Source organism: Pteropus medius, unplaced genomic scaffold, assembly GCF_902729225.1.
Source record: "Pteropus medius unplaced genomic scaffold, Ma_sr-lr_union100, whole genome shotgun sequence".
In the NCBI taxonomy this organism is placed as follows: domain Eukaryota; kingdom Metazoa; phylum Chordata; class Mammalia; order Chiroptera; family Pteropodidae; genus Pteropus; species Pteropus medius.
This window is the reverse complement of record NW_024342470.1, coordinates 3,366,232-3,387,441: the sequence shown is the minus strand read 5'-3', so window position 1 is coordinate 3,387,441 and position 21,210 is coordinate 3,366,232. Positions and strand designations below refer to the sequence as shown.

General features: G+C 48.6%; 1 protein-coding gene across 1 annotated transcript in view; it reads left to right on the top strand.

Annotated features, from left to right (window-relative positions):
• The window catches only part of GALNT18 (polypeptide N-acetylgalactosaminyltransferase 18), a 316,135-nt gene extending 295,980 nt beyond the window's left edge, over positions 1 to 20,155 (top strand). Inside the window, exons 10-11 of the mRNA XM_039863609.1 lie at positions 6,156 to 6,320; positions 19,739 to 20,155. Coding sequence (XP_039719543.1) covers positions 6,156 to 6,320; positions 19,739 to 19,885 — 312 coding nt within the window. The 3' untranslated portion in view covers positions 19,886 to 20,155. The remainder of the gene's footprint in view (positions 1 to 6,155; positions 6,321 to 19,738) is intronic.
• Positions 20,156 to 21,210: the final 1,055 nt, after the last annotated feature.

Below are 21,210 nucleotides of genomic sequence, written 5' to 3'. Positions count from 1 at the left end.
TGTTTGGAAGGAAACCGGTACCTCAGTTGTGTCTTGAAATATTTATATTATTAAGTAATTTAACCAGCCCCATTTTGCTCCACATTCCTGATTTGCCTGGGAGGCTCTCCACCCCTCTCCCTCTGCCCATCCCATAATTCTTTCATCTCCTCTCTGCTCAGTTTGGGAATGGCTCCAGAATTTCCATAAAAGTTAAGGTATCGTGAGGTAGTTATGGAAGTCTGGATAGAAGAGGGGATCGAATGATTGAAAAATATGTAAATTGGTCATTAAAGAATGCAAGGCAGTGGAAGTTGGAGACAGGAAGCTAAAGCTGCTCATCAAGTGTTTACGAATTCTGATTGATGGAGTATAAGCTAACACACGTTAACTAAGCCTTAACGGCCCCCTCCTGGACAGGTGCCTCATGTTTTAGGGCAGCGATTGTCACACTTTTTGGTAAATTCTTTGTAATCTTTTATTTGAACAAAATATTATATGAAAGTCAAATATAAGAAAGACAAAAGAAGATCTTCCTTGATTGAGTTGGGAGAGGGCCCTAGAACCCTACCCACCAGCCCCCGGTCTTCCCAGACATGACTCCCCTCAGGGGCCCCAGAATCCCTTCTTAGAGCTCCCAGGGCTCAGTGTGAACAATCTGGTGGAAATGACCCTGGTGGTTCTGTTGCTGGTTCTGAGGGATGAATTCAGGATGGTTCTCTAGGGCCAAGCCCCTGTGCTTCAGCCAGCCCAAGCTGGTTTGGGACAGGGTTAGAGGTGGTGCCCCAGTCTCAGCCCAGGCTGATGGGAGGCCCTGCCAAGGCCTGGGGAAGGCCGTCTGGGCTGCTTGACCTGGAGAGTGGGATGAAGGCCCTGAATTATCAAGAACTCAGCTTCCCTAGAACCTCCCCTTGGCAAGGAAGGGAGAGCGTGGCTGATTACCTGTGTACCCTGATGAGCTTTTTAAAATCATCTTAGCCTCAGTTTTTTCTATCCTTAAACATGGAAGATGACCACAGATATGGAAGTACCTAGCAGAGGGTCTGGTGTATAGGGATACAAAAATATGTTTGTTTTCTTTTCCACCTTTCCTTTCTGAAGCAGTTTCATCCCCCATAGCAGTTTCTGTCTAAGAGATGATGTTTGATTCATGTGAGGGGCAGATCATGTGGAAGTCCATACCTCAGTCTCTGAGAGAGGCAGGGCCCACCTCCAGGCCTGCCAGGAAGAGAAGGGATGCTGAGGACGTCTGGCAGGGGATCTACCTGTGTCCTGCAATGCAGGGACCCTTGCTTGTCTCAGAGATGAAGTGATGGAGCAAGTGGAATCTCCAGCCCTGGGAGTCTTTGCCCGGCCTTGGCTCTGTGTCCTTGAAAGCAAGAGTATATACCCAGGGACACTGTGGGCTCCCTAGCTGGCTGTCCAGTTTAGCTATGAGTCATTACTCCTGCCCCCAGCCTCAGGGATAAGAACATGCTACTGGTGTGACACCCGAGATAGGATGTGTTTGTTCTTTCACCCTGCCAGTGATTTTTCTCATTCTCTTGCAAGCATCAGAATGAAATGCCTGAGCTGGAGTTTGTAGCTCTGTTGAGCTATGTGGGGTTGTGTAGAGAATGAGCTAAATCAATCATTTGCAGTTGAGGAGGATATGTGTGGTCTGGGATGTCATTTCTATGCCCAGGGAGTTTGTAAAACATCCACAGACCAGATAACAGCTTGCCCTCCACCTGTAACGTGAATTACAGGAAGGATGTTGCTGTCTTTATACTTTGTACCAACTCGTGTTATGGTCCTTTAAGTAAAGCCGCCTCCAGCCCTCTGCTGCTTCCTTAGTCCAGGCCCGCTCATGGCTCAAAGGGATAACAATGGAAGCTTCCAAGCCAGCTTCCCTGCCTTTCCCCCTCCAGCCTGGCCCCTGGATCTGGAGTAACCCGAGGGAGGTAGGCGAGTGAGGTGAGAGGTCTCGGGTGCAGCTCTAGAGTCAGACAGCCTCAGTTTGAATCTCAGCAATTGCTCTCCAAACTATGCAACTCTGGACAAGTTTCTTAATTTCTCTGTGCTTCGGTTTCATCTACAAGACGGGGACAATAGTAGTACCTGCCTCCATAGAGTTATTAGAATTCAGTGGGATAAAGCATGTAAATCATTTCTTGTCTGGCAAGTAGTAAGAGCTAAAAATATTTCAGCTTTTATCATTAGCAGTCTAAGGCAGGGGTGTCAAGGCACTACTGACATTTTGGGCTGGATGATTCTTGGCCGTGGGGGACTGTCATGTGCATTTGACATGTTGAGTACAGCCCTGACCTCTACCCACTAAATACCAGTAGCATAGCAGCCTTGTCCCCTGTCCCCATCATGACAAACAAAAATGTCTCCAGACATTGTCAAATAGTTACTGATTGGCAAAACTCTCCCCCATTGAGAAACACAGTTCTAAGTCGTTTCATCCCTGAACCTTCCAGGCTCCTTATTGCTCAGAAAGTATAGCTGTGCTTTTTGGGCCTGTAGGCACTGAAGTGGGGCATCTTGTATTGAACTGTTTTCCCTCGTTCGTTTGTGTTCAGGCCATTCATTCTGTCCACTACTGGCTAGGCTTCTGAGATGTCCAAGTGATGCCTCGAAAGAATCCTCTTTGCTGAATCTCCCTGTGATCTGCCGGTTTCACAATTTCACCACTGAGGGTGCACTTTGTTGTTGGCTTTTTAAATAACAAACAACTGTCTGTTTCTATTATGATTTTCCCAGACTCTGGAGTAATAAACAGCTCTGATGACAGCTGGATCAGACAGTAAGGTGCACACATCTCTCAAGCATCTCCCTCAAGCACTTCAGAACAGCTAAATGGGTAAAACTAATTTCAGCTATTACCTGGGCAGCCGCTTTTATCTGTAGAGCCTGCCCTGGAGACAAGTGCCACGCCCTGAGGACAAGGATGAAGGAAGGAAGTGCCTGGCTCCCTGACTGTTCTTGTCTTGCACCACACTCCTGAAACTCAGGAAATCTGGGTCCCGGCGCGCCTACACTCTGTCCTGAGGAGAGAGCTTGGTGCATTCAGCCCAACGGCAGAAACAGCTCTGCGCCTTTGGGAGGAAGCCCAGGTGGCAGGCGAAGGCCCTATACTTTTGCATATTCAGGGAAGGCTTTCTGGAGGTGCTGAGTTTTCATTTCTGTTTTCAAAGTAGCAAGAGTCAGGGTAGGCAAGTGGGAGAAGCAGAGACAGTTCTTAGATTAGCATGATTAGGACCATTATTTCCAACTTGGCTTTTGGATCCTCCAGGACAAGGACCACAGTTTTCTCATCTCTGTATCTTCAGAACCCAACTTAGAGGTTATTTATTGGAAGGATGGATGGATGGATGGGTGGATGGATGGATGAGATACCTAACCATATCTTTAATTTACTAAATCTTACCAGTTATAGAATTCTCCCTCACCTTCAATAAACTGGAAGCTGTAGCAGATCATCAGCTTTCCTTGGTGGCCAACTGGAAATCCAGGCCACACAACAGACGAGAACTGCACTTCTTACCCTGTTTAGGTGCTGAATAGGCTCCCCTGGCCTCCGTGCTCTGGTCACATTTCCACATTGAAGCAAGGTGCTCGACATTTGGCCTCTGCTGAAAACTTTGGTCACTATGATCCCCCACCTCTGATTTGGGAAGAAGGTATTTAGTAGTTCTGATGTCTATTTCCATGGATTTTCCAAACTGATAACTTGTAAGCTTACCATAGAGAGCAGATCCTTGCTGCGATGAGTGTTTTCCATTTATCCCTCCAGACCCACTCTCTGTCCTTTTCCTTCCACCCTGTGAGGCTGACTACGGAATGCTTTAATGGGTTCACAGCTTCCATTTGGGTTCTGCCAATGGGCTGGTCCAGCGGAGGAATAGAGTAGTGGGGGGAGGGTGACGTTGGGCGTCTGTTCCCACCACTCACCATTACCAACAACCCTTTCCCCTGGGTCTTCTTGCAAGTCCGTCTTCTCAACATAACTTTTCTCTCATGGATTCTGGTAACTGCTGTCTACTCTCGTCCCTTTGAGCCTAGGAGTGGTAGCAACTCCGTGTTACTATCCTCAGGGAACTATATCATCCCCATGGTGCCCACGCCACTGAGAATTGTGCCTTTATTATACCCTTGGTGGATTCCCCTGTGTTAAGTGTACCACCTCTTTCTCGTTGGGGGTCTTCACTGATATCTTGGCCTGAGGCTCTTCTTAGGTCTGAAGTGATCCTGCTGTCTCTCCACCCCTCTCCTTGGACTTCCAAACATCAGGAAGAACATGCTTCTGAAGGACCACCCTCACTTACTCTGCTTCCCTGCACTGCCCTTCCCGCCCCACGGCCCCTTTTATGCCCCTGCATTCACGTTTTACAAGTCCTTGTCAACCACCTTCTTTTACTAAAGCAAGAAATACTTCATTTTGCCATTAGGAATGAATTGAAAATATTTACCAGTGAGGATTTTTGAATAGATGAAGATAATGAGGGCCCACCCTGAGTTCTAACCTAAAGCAGAGAAATATAGTATCCCGATTTGCCCAGAGGCCTAATCATAGGTGTTAATTCCTTTAGAAATGTGAAGAAAAGAGCTCACAGAACCTTACGACTGCACACTCAGAGCCCTTGTCATAAACCACAGCTGGGGAAATGATTAAAAACTTTGAAGGCCCAGGGTCATGTGGCTTTCTTCTAGATCAGGACCAGCCTCCATTTCTGTAAAAAAAGCGTGACTGGAACACAGCCATTCGTTTAGGTACTGTCTATGGCCGTGTTCATGGTACAAGGGCAGAGTTGGATTGATGGAGACAGTCTGGCCCTCTGTGAAGAAAACAGTTGAAACAGCAACGACTGCTCTTTTTTGAAAGCTCTGCTTACAATGTTGGTTCTTGACTGGCCTCTAGGAACTCGGATTTCAGGAGTGTTGCCACCATGTGTCTAAACCAATTACATAAACAACATGGTTTATGTGAAATATCTGCTTTCCTTCTGGAAATCTAGAATTCTGGAACATAGCAGGCAGAGGCTGCCTACGTGATGAACCCCCAGTAAAACCCCTGGGTGCTTAGCCTCTAACACACTTCCCTAGTAGATTGCACTTCACACACGTTGTCTCAGCTTCTTGCTGGGGGCATCCTGTGCATCCTCTGTGACCCCTTGGAGAGGACCCTTGGAAGCTTGTGCTGGTTACCCTAGACTTTGCCCTGTGTACCTGTTCACTTTGCTGATTTGATTTGTATCCTTTCACTGTAATAAATCATAGCCATGAGTACAACTATATGCTGCGTCCTGTGAGTCCTAGAGAATCATGGAATCTGGCATGGTCTTGGAGACGTCCCAACACATCTGCAAAGCCAAAAATATTTGCTATCTGGCCCTTTAAGAAAAAATTTGCCGGGTGGCTCCATAGTGTAGTGGTTAGCACGTCTGCTTTACACGCAGAAGGTTCTGGGTTTGCGCTCCAGGTGGAGCCGTGGACCATTCCCCAGGTGCACCAGGCCCTGGGTGCACGCTGCGAGCGTGTGAGAGGAGACACACCCGGCCTTCAGAGATCCAGTTCTTAAGGGGAAATGGCAACATCCATCATAGTCAGGGGTAGAAGTTGGGGTGGGGGGCGGTGCGGGGCAGGAATTAAAGAGAGGTAAAAAAAAAGAAAAAATTTGCCAACTCTTGTTCTACCCAGTCTTAGTATGGATAGAAGTTACCTGTTACATCTCTCCCATCCCACAAGACTGAGTACTCTGAAGGCATGGCCTGGGTCTTTTGCTCTTTAGCTACTGGTCACGCATAGCATCTTGCATGAAGTAATTACAGAGGGATGAAGTCAGCAAACCTGTAAATAATGGATTCGAGAAATATTTTTTTAAACTGTGGATGGTGAAATCAATTTAAAAGGTTTTGACTGATGATTTTCAATGAAAGAATAGAATAGAAAATAGAGTGCATTGCATATAAGAAGGCTAAATTTCATTTCTTGAAAAATTTGTTTCAGTTATACATGTGGACCAGATGCTATACCGGATCATAATGTAAAATGGTTTCTTCTCGTCCATTGCAGTAGGAAATATTTGAAGGCCACTGGATTGTGATCTCTTTGTCGGCTGCTCGGGCAGAAGCACCACTTCACCTGCCTATCTCTCTGGTCACTTAACCTTCTTCTTCTCCCACCCCCAGAATGTGTACTACACGAGCAGTCAGCAGATCCACGTGGGTGTGCTGAGCCCTACGGTTGATGACGATGACAACCGGTGCTTGGTGGATGTCAACAGTCGGCCTCGGCTCATCGAATGCAGTTATGCCAAAGCCAAGAGAATGAAGCTTCACTGGCAGTTCTCTCAGGTAACAGCCCAGAGCCCCCAGGAAGAGCGAGAGCACAGAAAATGGAGAGAGGGGCCACGTGGGAGGAGAGGCAGAGGACAGTGACTCTGTGGCAACAAGGAGGCTGTGACTCCAGACCAGTTCTCGAGATTTATTGAACACTTACTCCATGCCAGGGGTTTCACATAAATTAGCTCGCCAACTCCTAATATTGGCTCTGAGGGAGGTGGTTGTTGTTGTTGTTGTTGTTGTTGTTGTTGTTGTTGTTGTTATTGTCATTGTTGTTTTCTCATTTAATTTTTGGATATAAGGAAACAGGCTTGGAGCAGGGAGACACCTGCACAGAGTCTCACAGTAAGGGGTGGGGCTGGGATTTAAACTGGGGTCCCTCTGACTTTAAAACCCTCGCATTTCTTCTACACAAACCTCTTCTCAGGAGACGAAGCCCCAGTCTCCCAGGGATAAACACTGCTGGGCTGTGTCTGGTCTGTGACCCCCTCTACCTTCATCCCAACAGAGGGTCCTCTAGGGGATGAGGTTTTCACACAGGGCAGTGTCTTGGGGCCATTTTGTGAAAGGCAGTCTGTTTCAACTTCCTGGGAGAGGAGCAGGGGGCAAGGACCTGGGCTGTCCTGGGATAGCCCTTGGAGGTCACGGCCCAGACAAGTACCTGCCATCCTGGGGACTTTGCGTTACCTGGATATTAGTGTTCACGAACTAAAGTAAGCTCCCTGGCCCATTCAGAGGCCTTGCTCCTCCACCCAGAATCACCAGGGAAACAGGTCCATGGGTCTGTGGAGCCTTGGCCTCTCTGTGTCCAGCCTTGTGCAGTTTGACATTAGTAAGCATAGCAACTCCATCTCAAAGATGACGAAACAAGATTAAATCCTCTGACCAAGACCACACAGCCTGAGAGCAGTGAGCTGGAGTTCCAACAGGCTGGCCGAATGTGAACCCAGGCTGCGCAAATATCCCAGGCCCACAGGCAGGCCCATTGCCTCCTTTCCAGCCTTCACGGACACAGCCTTCCTGCACGAGCCCTGGGTCGTAGGCTGCAGTGACATAGCTCCATCTCCTGTGTAGATCACCGTACCTTGGTGCCCCTAGCTAGTCCTCATCTCACCTCTCCATCCCTGATTGGGACTAAATAGGTGTCCTCAAGGCATAGACACTGCCAAATCCAGCCCCACACAATTCCTGCTTGAAAGGACACAGTGACCAGCAAAACAGGCCATGTTGGCATGTGGAGCTCTGGAGACTGGATAGCCTTCAGCTACTTACATTTCTATCTAATTAAAACTCTCAGGTGCTTTGGGAGTCATATCCTTGATCCTTCTACCAAGGGAACTGTTCAGAAATAATATTTTTAAATCCCTATTTGCAAAGCCAGGGCAGCCACTCTTACTTGATATTTTAAAATTAACATATTTGAATTTTTTTAATGCAAAATGATCAATATCTAGCAACCCAGAATCTGTCCCCAAACCCACATCGGTTAGGAGCTGCAAGGCCAGGGGAAACTGGGAGCCTCTTAAATGATTAGAGTCATGCGCTTTGGGCTAATTTTCTTGCAATGGGTTTTAATCTTTGCAAATTACATGGGGATCCTACCAACTAGAATGTCCTGGTGCAGAAGATGGGCTGCAAGGAGCTTTTCCTGGTGCATTTCAAATCTTTACGGTTTCACATTCTGCATTATTTACTTTCCTGAGGGCTGCTTTTAAACTCCACAGACACTCAGGCTAAATTAATTTCAAAATAATCTATTGTGATTTTCCCAGGTTCTTCTATAAAGAAGATATGCATTTGCATATCTTAGTGTTTCATCTCATACCCTGATATTCTGTTTAACAAATAAAATGCCTTTCCTCTAACCCTTGCTAACTCTTCTGAATTTCCAATGCTTCAGGATGGATCAGGATAGCGTTAGAATCTGACACTGAGAAACCACATTTGATGAAAACATCTCTTGGCAACGCTGATGCACAGGGCTCTGATGAACAATTTTCCGATAATGAACATTTCTTTCCTTCAGTCGTTCATCAAACATATTTGGAGCACAGGGGCTGGGCAGGAGAGTTGCAGATATGAATCAGACATGGCCTCTGCCCTGGAGGAGCTCATGGGCATGTAAACACACAACAAAACTGGACGATGAGGGCAGAAATGAGGGGGGTATGGTGTCCTGGGAGCCCAGGGTGACGGGTTCCATCTGTAGAATTCGGGGAACATTCGAGGCTTGTTTGATCTGACTGGATCTTGAAAGTTGTAGGACAGTTCCCAGGTGTGGAAATGGAGAAGAGAATTCCATGCAGAGGCTCAGCCTGGGCAAAGGCAAGAAAATACAGAGCATAGTTGAGGAGTAGAAATCTGATGTTGGTGTGGGTAGAGTTTAGAATTTTCAATGGGGCAGATCAGACTGAAGAGTCAGTTTGAGTGGATAATGGTGGTGGTTGAGAGTCATGCCAGGAAGTTTGGACTTTACCTTAAAAGCAAAGGGAGGAACTAGGGGAGGTTCTTAGGCAGTGGATTGCTATGATGGTCTCTGAGTCCCTCCGGCAGCAGAATACAAGGTGGACTGGAAGAAAAGAGGCTACAGATAGAGAAGCAAGTTAGGGAGCTGTTCCATTGTCCCTGTGAGAGAAGGGATGTGGGGCCAGGCAGCTGTTGGAGAGGACTTTGAGAGATATGTCAGCAGTCTATTGGAAGTAATGATAGATTAAATGGGAAAGAGGTTGTCGTGAGAGGGGATTATTAATCCAAGACCACCCCAGGCTCTGAGTTTGAAGAACAGCCAGAGTTGTCCTTCTCAAGCAACACACGTGTCTCTAAATAGCCAGTGTTTCTCACATCGACATGCGATGAAAAGTCATTAACATTAGAGTGGTAGTTGTTGCCTTCGATGATTTTCTAGCTTGTGACTCCTCCAGGTTTAAAGAACTTTCTAAAATGACTACCTACTGCAATTATAAATTCATATGCAGGAGTATAGGCCTTTCAGTCTTCAGAGAGGACCCATCATACTGAGATTTCGGGGGCTCTGGGATTTGGTGATGTGGCATTAGTGAAGAGGCATTCAGTCAGTGACGCCTGAACCAGTGGAATGAGAGAGAGGAAGCAGATATCAGATCATGTAAAGGAGAACTTTGTGTCAAGAAACCTGTCAAGCAAAGCAGTGGGCTGTCTCCCAGTGGTAACGAGACACACACACCCCTCCCTGTTTTCATCATTACTTTGCGTGGATAAGCAAATGACGTGTGTCCTCTAAGGTGCAACTTCCTTGGCTGAAGGAGTCGGGACTTTCCGACCAGAAGGACATCAGCAGTGCCTGAGCTCTGCCGTCAGATGTGAGAAGGACTGCCCCATGCAAGAGAGAACAGGCTCGTCCTGTGTAGCCCTGAGGGACCAGCGGGACGAATCAGGGACAATTTCAGAGCAGCTTTCTCATAGTCAGAGCTGTCCAGACATGAGGTTGGTGGTTGAGAGAAGAGATGGGCTCAGGGGACTACTCAGCAGGCCGTCTGAGGCCCTATAGCTCTGAAAAGAGTTGGACTTGATGGTTTTAAGGGCTTGCCAATCCTGAAATTCTGTCATTCTAAGCTAAAGTTAGACAGCAACCCTGAGAAAGGCTTTTTCTATCCAGAAGTCCCGCTGGGCCTGCCTTAATAGAAAGCACCATGAATTTGAAAATGAGCTGAGCTCCATGCATGAGGGTCAGCTTCGTCTCACTTTATGGAATTGTTTGTTATTTCACTCTGTGCCCCTCTCTTCCATCAACCAACAGACTGGAGGGTAGGACCATGACTTACACTTTCAGTATCTCCAGACGCCAGTGGGAAGCCTGAGACAGAGAAGACACCCAGCATGCTGTTGACTGAATGAAGGAGTCCTTTATTAAAATTCGCAAATATTAATTAAAGGTCTCCTGTGTGCCAGGTCTTGAGCTAGGTTTCTGAGAGACCCAATGATGAACAAAACCCAACCCTCAATGACTCTCCATGCATGATGAAAAGAAAAAAAAAATAGAATTATAGTATTTCGAGGACATATCAATGTAAAAGTCAAAAGACCTTGCATAGTTGGAAAATTCCTAGTTCCTACAGAAGCACTTTTAGGTGGTAGTGCATCCCAACTGCATACACAGACATGTGCTAAGTGGGGTACACAAAGTTGCAGGGTAAACACGTACTTCTTCCCATAACTTCCGATTTAGGGGAGAGAGGTGGAAATGTTTTATACTAAAACAAGTATGCGTGTGGTGTGGAATGGCATACAAATTTGTATGAATATTTTTTAAAACAGGAGGCTTCAATGAATTGTCAGGCTATTCAGACTGTATTTCATGCTGCCGGCAGATGCTGGGGGTGCCGTCACTCCTGTTGGCTGTCGGGGTTCTTTGGTGGAAACTGGCAAAGCCTAGTGAGGACTCCCAGGGCACATAGATCAGTGTTCCCACTGGCGGGCCATCCCACACCTCAGCCCTGTGCTTGCCTTGTTCTCGAAGCAGCATCCATGAATTTTCCAAGTGAGGAACAGCCAGGATAACAACAGAGGTGTGTGTTAATGCCCAGAGAAAGGAGATGTTCAAGAGTAAGAGGAGCCTGCCTGGAAGAGAGCTGAGCGCAGAGCCAAGCCTATCCGTCTAGGGACAATTGGCTCTGATTTGTGGGGTCTGATTTGATAATTCGATGCAAGATGAGTAACCCACTCAAAACAGAACCTATTTGCAGAGCACATTTCCCAGGGAGCACCACTAATTCTGCCAAACAATTTCCCAACACACAAGGAGGAGGAGCCCTTGACTTTCTCCCACTCCGATCCCCAAATGCTGTCAGGATGTCCAACTTCGAGAACCTTTTGTGCTGAGAAGAAGAGGCTATAATCGAGTATTTCTTTATGGCTTTAGAATAAAACAGCTTTTCATTCCCATGTCATATGAAGGTGCAAGTGTGTAATTGTCCAGTTTCGAGGGACTGACAGAGCTTTGTTTAGGCACCAAATGTTTCCTTAGTTATTTTTAGTTGATGGAAGTCAGCACTTCTCTGTTCGCCCTGCTCATCCCACAGAGGTCTGGAGCCAAGGCCAGGTGCGATGGCTCAGCTCCCCACTAATCAGACCTGGAGGAAATTTGGAGATGTATTTATCTTACATTTATGTAGTGCTTACTGTGTGCCAGCTAGTATTGTAACCGCTTTATAAGTATTACTTAATCCCATGACAGTGCCATTAGATACTTTAATTATCCCCATTCTACAGATAAGGAAACTGGGGCACAGAGAGATTGAGTAATTTGTCCAAGGTCAAATCTGGGAATTCCATCAAATATGGGGTTCATGCTTTAAATCGCCATACTGTGGTGCCTTTGTCTCACCTCTGGAAAGCCAATGGGTGGCTGCAGTGGGAGTTTGGAGCTGTGATCTCCCTGCCAAGCCAGTTGCAAGTGCGTTTGATCCAGCTGGATTCCCGCCTCCTCAGCAAACCAGCCATCCTGCTGTCTCCACGCTCTCCTGTCACTTTTCCTTTTGCACTTGACATCGCCATTGCGCCATCTTCAGTCCAAAGGAAATCCCAGGCAGATCTCACTCAGTTTCACGTGAGTCTCCTTGAAGAAAGACAAACACTAAAAGCACCTATTGAATAAATGGAGTATTGAATATTCATAATACGGAAAGACCACGTTCTTCTACAAAAGGACTTAATCTCAGGTTTCTGTAACTAGCACTAACATCCCACCTGTGCTTTGAAGTATTTGATTACTAATCATTAACAACTTAACCTGGAAACTCCCGAGCCTACTGTGCTTAAAGCCAAAGGCCCACTGGGCCACTCGCCCGTGGAAAATTAATTAAAAAGGAGAGTAGATTGGGAGCTCTGAAATAAACGGAAGTCTCAATCCAAGATTCAGTCCACACACAACCTCCTCGTGAGCACCTTGATTGTGAACCAGAGACCAGCCTGAGCTCAGCCCAGGTGCTCCAGACACTGCACCTCAGGGAGGCGAGTGCAGGCGAACAGCCAGGCCCCACCCTGAGACAGGGCGGTGGCCGTTTGTGCTCCCCCAAGTGTGGTCCTTGGACCAGCACCATCGCCAGCAGCAGCACCTGGAAATTTGAAGAGGCACATTTTCAGCCCCATCGGAGACTTATTAGATAAGAAAGCGGGGCCTAGTGGTCTGTGGTTTAACAAGCCCCCTTGGGACTCTGTCTAATCATCTACCTACATCTCTAGGAAGAGCCGGGTTACTTAGTCTGGGGCTAACTGTTCCACACCCAGCTACCACAGACACATACTTGGAGAAACTGAGGCAGAGAGGCTTTGTAATCCGGGTTAGCTCCTCAGTGCCTCAGCCCAAGGGGCCCGTGGGCCCGTATCCACATACCACTGTGCACATGCTCAATGCTCCATGTGGAGACAAAATCAGAGTGCCTTCAGTGCTCCAGCACCTTTTGCAAATGAGAAGACCGAAGCCCAGGGTGGCTCAGCCACTTACCCAGGGTCATGGCCAGAGAGGCAGAGGCAGAGGCAGGGCTGGGAGCAGAGTCTCATGTTTTTGGCTTCTGCTCATACTGCCTCTTATGCCCTTTCTCGTCACCACTCAAGAGGCTCAGAAGAGAAGGAATTAGGTTGGAGGCTGGGCACCCAGCTCCAGGAATTATCATTAGCCTTCTTAATTCTATACATTCGGCTTTTGATTTTTTTAACACTGTTTCCATATTTAATTTGGTCTCCATTCCAATTAAGCTCTCTGTGTGCTGCAGCATCTCTCCTGCCAGGTTTAATTGCCCTTATTTAAGTTCTTTAATTAAAAGTATTGTGTGTTTCCAGATCCTGTAGTTGTAAGTATTACACAAATAATTGAGATGACCGAACCAGTAAACCAGGTGACGGTGCCCTCCACGGGGAGCGGAGCTGGCCAGGGGCTCTGCATCAAGCCGCACCCCCCAGAGCCTGGACCTGGCCCCAGAGGCTGCTGAGGACAAAAGCCTGCTAACAGGTGTCCCTGCTTCTTTCCTTCCTCCAAAACTCTGCTCAATACAGCGGTCAGAGTGACCTGCTTAACACGTCAGTTCGACTCTGCAACGTCTGGCCCCGTCACCAGGTTAAAAGCCAGAGGCTGCTTCGTGGCCATGAGGCCCCACACTACTGCCCCCGCCCACCTCTTCGGCCTCTCCCCCGTCCCCCACCCCAACCCCCACCCCCACTCCCATGCCCACTCGGAGCTTTTGCTCTGGGGCCTTTCCCCAGATATCCCCTGGGCTACCTTCCCTCTTCCTTCACATCTTTGCTCTGCTCTCACCTTCTCAGTGAAGATCACCTTGCAGTTGCAGCCTGCCTCCTGCTTGCCACCATTCCCAAACCCTCTTACCCTACTTGTCCTTGGTTCATTCAGGCTGCCATAACAAAAAAGAAAACAGAAAACATAGACAGGACGGCTTCAACAGCATACGTTTATTTCTCACAGTTTTGAGACTGGGAAGTCCAAGATCAAGGTGCCAGCAGATTCAGTGTCTGGTGAGAGGCCTTCTCTTGTCTTACATATGATCACCTTCTCACTGTGTCCTTACATGGCAAAGAGGGAAAGAGAAGAGAGACATCATCCTTGTTGTGCCTCCATAGAAGGGCACCGATCCCAATCATGAGGGCTCCACTCTCATGAGCTAAGTACCTCCCAAATGCCCCACCTCCAAATACCATCACATTGGGGATTAGGGCTTCGACATGGATTTTCAGGGGACGCAAACATACAGTCCATAACATTACTCTATGTTGTTGTGTACAGCCTTATCACCTTCTAACACACTATAGAATTTATTATTTGCTCCTGATCCTAGAATAGTCTTCACAAAGGAAAGATTCTTTCCTGCTTAGTCACGGATGCTCCTGGCATACAATAGGCATTCGTTAAATATTTGATGGATGCATGGATAGATGGATGAATCCTGTCTCTGCAGAGAGCCCTCAAAAGAACAAGACCAGACTGGCTCCCCAGAGCCCCCTGGAGGTCAGGATGACCTTCCTCCCTGGTCAAGGCAACCCCAGCTGATGAGGCACCAACAGCTCTCAGTCTAATCCACTCCCTTGAGACAGGCATGGGACAGAATAAACGGTGGGGTGGGCCTGGCCACTTGTCCCAGTAAGGAACAGTGAAGAGGTCCAACTCCCGGGCTCCCAGCCTGGCTCTACCACTGACTGACCATGTGATTCTGGGCAAGTCTCCCAACTTCTCTGAGCCTCAGTCTCCAATTCTATAAAATGGAGATAATTAGCATCTCCGCACCTCAGGGCTATTGCAAGGAACACATGACATTGGGTGTGTAAAGCATTTAACACAATGCCGGACACATGGTAAATAAGTTTTAACTGTTATTACTTTTATCTCATGTAAAGAGCCTGCAGGTAGAGTTACAGATAGTAGCAACACCAGGCTGCTCCTGAGGGTGCTGGGCTCACCAGGAAGGGACTGAATGGAGGAAAGGAAGGCTCCTTTGCAATGGTGAATGGAATTCGTGGCGAATGGAATTTGCCCAGAGAGAGGGCAAAACCCCAGAGTTTGCTCAGTGAAAGGTTGAGGTCTGAGAAGGAAGACAGGAGGGAGAAAGCTCCAGTGACAGTGCTAGATCTAGCACTAAAGAGTCGCCTGGCTCTTCCCCCCACGCCCCAGATGTGTTCTCGAGATGCACACCAGGGCTCCGCTTGGCGAGGCCTCCATGGCGGCCTTGCTACTCTGTTCTAGAAAGTTCTCCTTTCAGAGCCTTTGGGGAGGGAGCTGTCCTTGGCCTCACACTCTGTCCTCCCTGACAGGCCCAGATACTCTCACTGAGGCTGTGTCTCCTCCACACACCACCCCTGCTCTTGGCCTCACTCCATTTCTTCCACATCCTTCCCGGAGGCCACACTGGTTGTTTCTGCCCCAGGGTCACCACACTTCCTGTCTCCAGGGTGCTGAGGGCATGGTTGGGCCAGGGTAGGGCCTGGGAAATGTCATATTTGAGTCCCTAAAGGAACACTTTACTTCTTAGAAACCTCTGTCCCCACGTCCCTCTATTGGCCTTGGCAAGATGCCCCCGCGGAAGGCTTAGAATGTGCCCGAGTGGCTGGTGGGAAAGGAGGGGGCTGCGGCCTCCTCTGTTTTGGACCATTGTCTCTGTGCTCCAGTGGTACAGGCACCGCTGAAGCAGCCTCGTTGTTGGCAAGGTTTGGCCTGGCCCCCTAAGGATATGCTGAGGAGTCAAAACCTTCAGCAGAGTGGATGGGAAACTTGTCTGACCACCCCTCTGCTTGCTGTGTACTTTTTCTGGAGCCCCCACCCTAATACTCTGAACAGCCTCACATCCGTTCGTTGTTTTGTAGCTGATAAAGGGGTTTCCCATCTGTGCTTCTGCTTATCCTCCAATAATCAGGACAGAAATTATCATCAGGTCCTAGAGCTAATGGAAGCCAGAAGGGTGGAGTGTCTCACCCAAAGCCACACAGCTGACAACCAGAAAAGAAGCATCCTAGCTCAGCACTCACCCCTTTCCATCTTATCGCCCAAAATGCCAGCAGACCTTGTGAATCAGAGCCAGCTGGTTTCCTTCTAGCCCTGCCTGAGCTTTGCTCCCAGCAATGGGGTAGGACATACCACCAGGCTGAAAGGGATAGCGGAGGGTCAGGAGAAGCTGGCTGCAGGCCCACTAAAGAAGCACCAGTGACATGGCCCAGCCTGTGGGTGGGCCACAGAAGCGCTCAGGTCTGGAGGCTGCAAGGTTTTACACAAAAGCCAGGCAGAACAATGGGCTGGCCTTGCTTGGAGCAAGTGTCACAAGCGATTCCTCTGAGTCCAAAAGTCCAACCTTTGAGAGACAGGCTGGGGACCCAAGGTACAGAGCAGCTTCTGAGAGGACAACTTGAGGCTGTCCTCCACGGTCATCCCAGCGTGGTTCAGGAATGTGGTGTGGCCACCAAAGTGCCTATTCCTTGGCTATGTTGAAAGACCTGTTGTGCAGTGGAAATGAGGTGGTGGCCCTGCACTCTATGGTCACTTCTAAGTGACGCTAATAGAAAAATTATACAAAATTGTTCCACAAGGAACAGGAAGTGTTTAACCTGGAAAAGCATAGAACTGGGGAACATAGGCCTCCCTCCCCCTACTGGGAAAGAAGAGAGAGGTGGAGCCTACCCAAGCATGGGAACCTGAGGGGGTGGTCTGGGTCCCCTTGCTGGATGCTGCTGAGATAAGGATCTTAGTTCAGTGGGAGGAGAAGGCTCCTAGGCAGAGCTGCTTCTCGGGAAAGAAAACACTGGTCAGGAGGGCTGAGTGTTTTGTCCCTGTAGGTGGCCACGCAGACTTAAAGGGCCCCATGGCCAAAGCCCAGAGGCCATTCATGTTGCAGATGAGGACGAGGGGGTCGGTCTTCAAAGTCTCTTTCCACATAGGGACTCCAGGGTCCTTTCTGAGCCCTCATTCCATGGCCACTGCTCCTCTGCTCTCTAAGGGCCTGAGCTTGCTGGTTCCTCTCTGGCTGCACCTGTGGTCCCCCAATGAGCTCGCTGTTTCAGCTTTCCCTTTGTTCTGTCGTCTCTATGCTCTTAAAGGCAGTGAGTCACTGCTGTCCTCAGGGGAGGTGCTGGCTGGAGACACAGGAGAAGGGATCTGCTTTACTCACTTGAATGCTTCTGAAGAGGTTTGAGGTCCGCTGGGCCATCCCTCACACACCCGACATTGAGAATTCTATACCCGCCTCCCCAGCACACACGCAGACACACTCCTGACGCCTTTTGCCATCCAGCTTCTCACTCCATGCCTCCTTCGCCCACTATTCAAAGTCCTTCCTAGGGAGCTGGATTTTTTGTTTTAATTTTTTTAACTGAAGAATAACATATACATACCAAAACATGCAAACATACATACAAAAACACTCAATTCAATGATCTAAAACAATGCACCCGCCTATGTAAACACCACCCAGGTCAGAAAATAGCACACCGTCTGTACCCCAGAAGCCCCCTCTTGCTTCCTGCCATTTTCGCACTTCCTCCTCCCCAAAGGTAACCCTATCCTGATTTGAATACTGGTTTTATTTTACCTGTTTGGAAAGGTTATATATGTCAGTTTATGCATGTATGCTTTATCTGGCTTCTTGTACTAACATTATATTTCTGAGATTCATCCTTATCGAGTGGGGCTCTGTTTTGTTCATTTTCAGTACTAGATAGTATTCCATTACACAAATCACCACAAGTTATTTATCCACTCTACTATTGATATGGATGTTTGGGTTGTTTCCAGATTGGAGCTTTTACAAATCATGTTTCCGAAAGCACTCAGGTGCATCTCTTTGATGTGCACTTTTCTGCCAGATATATACCTGGGCACAGAATCGTTGGGTCATAAGGATGTGTCTGTTCAACTGTGGCAGATACTGCTAATTTCCTAGGTGGTTGTGAGAACTGAGTCTTGATGTTCTCTTGAGATGTTAGTTGTCACCATGGAAATGGTGGTGGCAGACAGGGGATGATTTCCAGAAGAGGCTTGCTGTCTCCCTCTCTCACAGTGGGCTGTTCACGGGGATGGGCAGGGGTGAGCTGGGGGGCGGGATGCAGAGTCAAGAGGCAGGGGCCTCCCCTCCCTGTGCCAGGCCTGCTCAGGGACACTCCAAAGTGAAACTCCTGAGCACAGTGACCCTTTCCTGTGATTGAGTCCCTTCTCACCTTATATAGGTCATGACAGCCAACATTTACTGATCACCTATCATGTGCCAGGCTTTTTGCCGGATGCTGAGGGTGCCGAAATTGATAAGACATAGAACTCTCAGTCTAGAGGGGAAAAGACAAGTAAATAGGTTTTCTACTACCATTCAGTAAGTGCTGAGCAGAAGAAAGGATCAGATGGAGAGGACTAAGCCAGCTGGGTGGACTGGAGGAGAGGAAGCGGAGAGGTAGGTGGGGCGGGGTGGGACGGGAGGTGGGAAGTGAGAAGTCTTCTGGAGAAAATGGAGCAGGAGCTGAGCCTTGAAACATGACTATGGCTTAGCCTGCTTCGAAAGCATAGAAAAGGACCCCAGGCATAGGGCACAGCTTGTTCAAAGCCCAGGAATCCTGAGATAATGCAGATGGGTTCAGAAAAGTATAAAGAGTTTGGTGTGGCCACAGCACAAGGTGTGGGAGCTGAGAGAAATGAGGCCAGAGAGAAAAACAGCACCACACCACGAAGGCCTTAGGTGCTACCCTGCAGAGCTTGGCTCTGTCCTCTAGGAAAGGTGCATTTTGGAAGGATCACTGCTCCCTGCCTCAGGTGGGAAGGGGGATCGGTGAGGAGCCCAATGCAGTTGTCCCAGGGAGAGAAGATGGTGGCCCAAACCAGAGCAAGTAGGATGGGATAGGGATAAGGGGACAGTCACAAGGCATGAAGGAGATATAATTGGCAGGACTCAGAGCCTAATCAGATGCTAGGGAGAAGGTGAGGTATCAGTGAAAATACCCAGCTTTCCCCCACAGGTGCCTGGTTATTGCTGAGATGGGAAACATAGGAAGAGTAGGTTCTGGAGAAAAGGTGAATTTGAACATATATTCAAATACCATTAAGCTACAAGGGTTCCACTTATATAGACCACCACCCAACCCAAGCAATTCTGCCCATTTGGGATGCCAAAGCCCAGTCAAGCGCATCTTCGGTGTAACTCAGAGACACTTAGATACTGATGCCCAGACACACAGCCAGCTGTCCTAGAGTGTCCAAGCCCTGTAAAGATCTCACTAAAAACAAAAATGGGGGGTTTCTTCTGCTATTGTAGGGCAGCTTGGGAAAGCAGAACATCCCTTCCTTTCCTTCCTTCAGGAGTCTTTGGGGTATAAACTGAGTATGTGTGGCTACAAAACATTCTAGAACATCAGTAGCATGTAGGAAACTGTGCATATCCAGGGCTGAGGGAGCCCAGTGGTCTAATAGACAGTATCCAGGAGCCTAAGTCTGGCTGAGGCCAGCACTGATGACTCCAGAGGTCCACTTGGGGACATGGACCCTAAAAGCAGGAAGTCCTAGTCCTGGCGATACTCAAGTTCAGGCCAATTATGGGATGGTCCCAAGGAACTAGGCTTTTTCAGAGCAGGGCCCCAGCCCATGATTATGGGGAGTAAGGCCCAGCCCCTAGGGTAGGAACTATAGGAACAAACCAGCGTGTCACACCCCAGCCAGGTGGACGGACATTGTCTCTTTCCTAACAAAAAACTAGGGCCCTGTGAAGAAAACAGAGGCACAGGTTCAGTCCCAGGGAGGAGACCAACATGACAGAGATGGGGAGTCTGCCGCTTCACGGGAATGCTGGCCCCAGGCCGCCAGTAGTGTTGCTGGATCCAAGGCACCTGGATACCCAGCCCCCACCAGCCGCTAGGCGTAGTTCTCTGCAAATCCCACTGTGCTGCCTGTGCACCCTCTGACCCCACTCTGCCCTGGCTTCTAGGGAGGCCCCATCCAGAACCGCAAGTCCAAGCGCTGTCTGGAGCTGCAGGAGAACAGCGACTCAGAGTTTGGCTTCCAGCTGGTGCTGCAGAAGTGCTCAGGCCAGCACTGGAGCATCACGAACGTCCTGAGGAGCCTGGCATCCTGACCCCGCCGGGAGCAGCCCCCACCCATCCCTTTGCTACTGTGTAGCACCTGCTGCATCGTCGCCTGCTGTCCATGTGGGGTTGTTGGAAGTCTGGGAACCAGGTTAGTGGGCCCCCCCAAAAAAGCTTTTTATTTCCTATTCAATTTTCATGGAGTTTCTAGAAAGATACTGAGTGGTGGGTGAAAGTATATCAAACTATTTTGCAACTGTAAATAGGGGACAAATGGAAAATATTTATAACTGTCAATAAAATATTATTGATTAAGAAAAAAAGGTTTTGCAGTCATTTGGTGCTCGGTGGAGAGTCATGCCTGGCTCCTCTGAGCTTGCACTTCTTGTAGCCAAAGATCCATCCCTGTTTGCCCTTCCTGCTCCACGTGCCCAAGAAAGGAGGTTTGGGGGCCTTGCAAACAATGGGAGCTCATTGTGCAAGCTGCCGGCTTTCTTTATTAGGCCCAGGACGGCAAGAAAGACACTACGCCCTCAGGGCCCACCTTGAGAGAAGGTTCCCTCTGCCTCCCCCACAGCAAGCGCCTCCTCTGGAAGACAGCCCCAGTTCTTCATTCCTGGAACAATCAGGCTTGCTCACTGGCTGCTGGAACATCATCTGCTAGGCTTCAGGCTACACTGCCCTCTCTTAAATCACCTCCTTCACCTCCCAAAACTGTCCACTGCTCAGCCCCTCAATGGTAACACTTGCCTACAGCAAATGCCCCGCCCAGTTGCTGAGTCCAGGCGGCTCCTTCCATGAATCTTGGTGCATTAGTTTCCTGGAGCTACTGCAGCAGAGTACCACAAACCTGGTGGCTTAAACAACAGATTCATTCTGTCACGATTCTGGAAGCTAGAAATCCGAAATCAAGGTGCTGGCAGGGAGAGTTCCTTCTGAGAGCTGCAACGGAGAATCTATTTCAGGCTCCTGGTAGCCTCAGGCATTCCCTGGCTTATAGAAGGTCGTCTTCTTCCTGTGTCTTCACATCAGCTTCCCTCTCTATGTGTTTGTCTCCGTGTCCAAATTTTCTGATTTTATAAGGACACCAGTCATATTGGATTAGGGCCCACCTTAATGACCTCATTTGAACTCGATTACCTCTATAAAGGCTGTTTTTCAAATACAGTCACATTCTGAGGCACTGGAGTTGAGTGAGGACTTTCACACATCTTTTTCAGGGGACACAACCCATAATGTGGCTCAGTCAATTATGGCTCCAAGTCACCCCTCTGGGCCCAGCCTGGGGAAACTGGTGGCCCTCAGAGTGGAACTGTCTTTCTTGCAGCCTTTTGGCCAATCTGGTCTCTCCAGCAGCTTCCCGCTGAATGTTTCT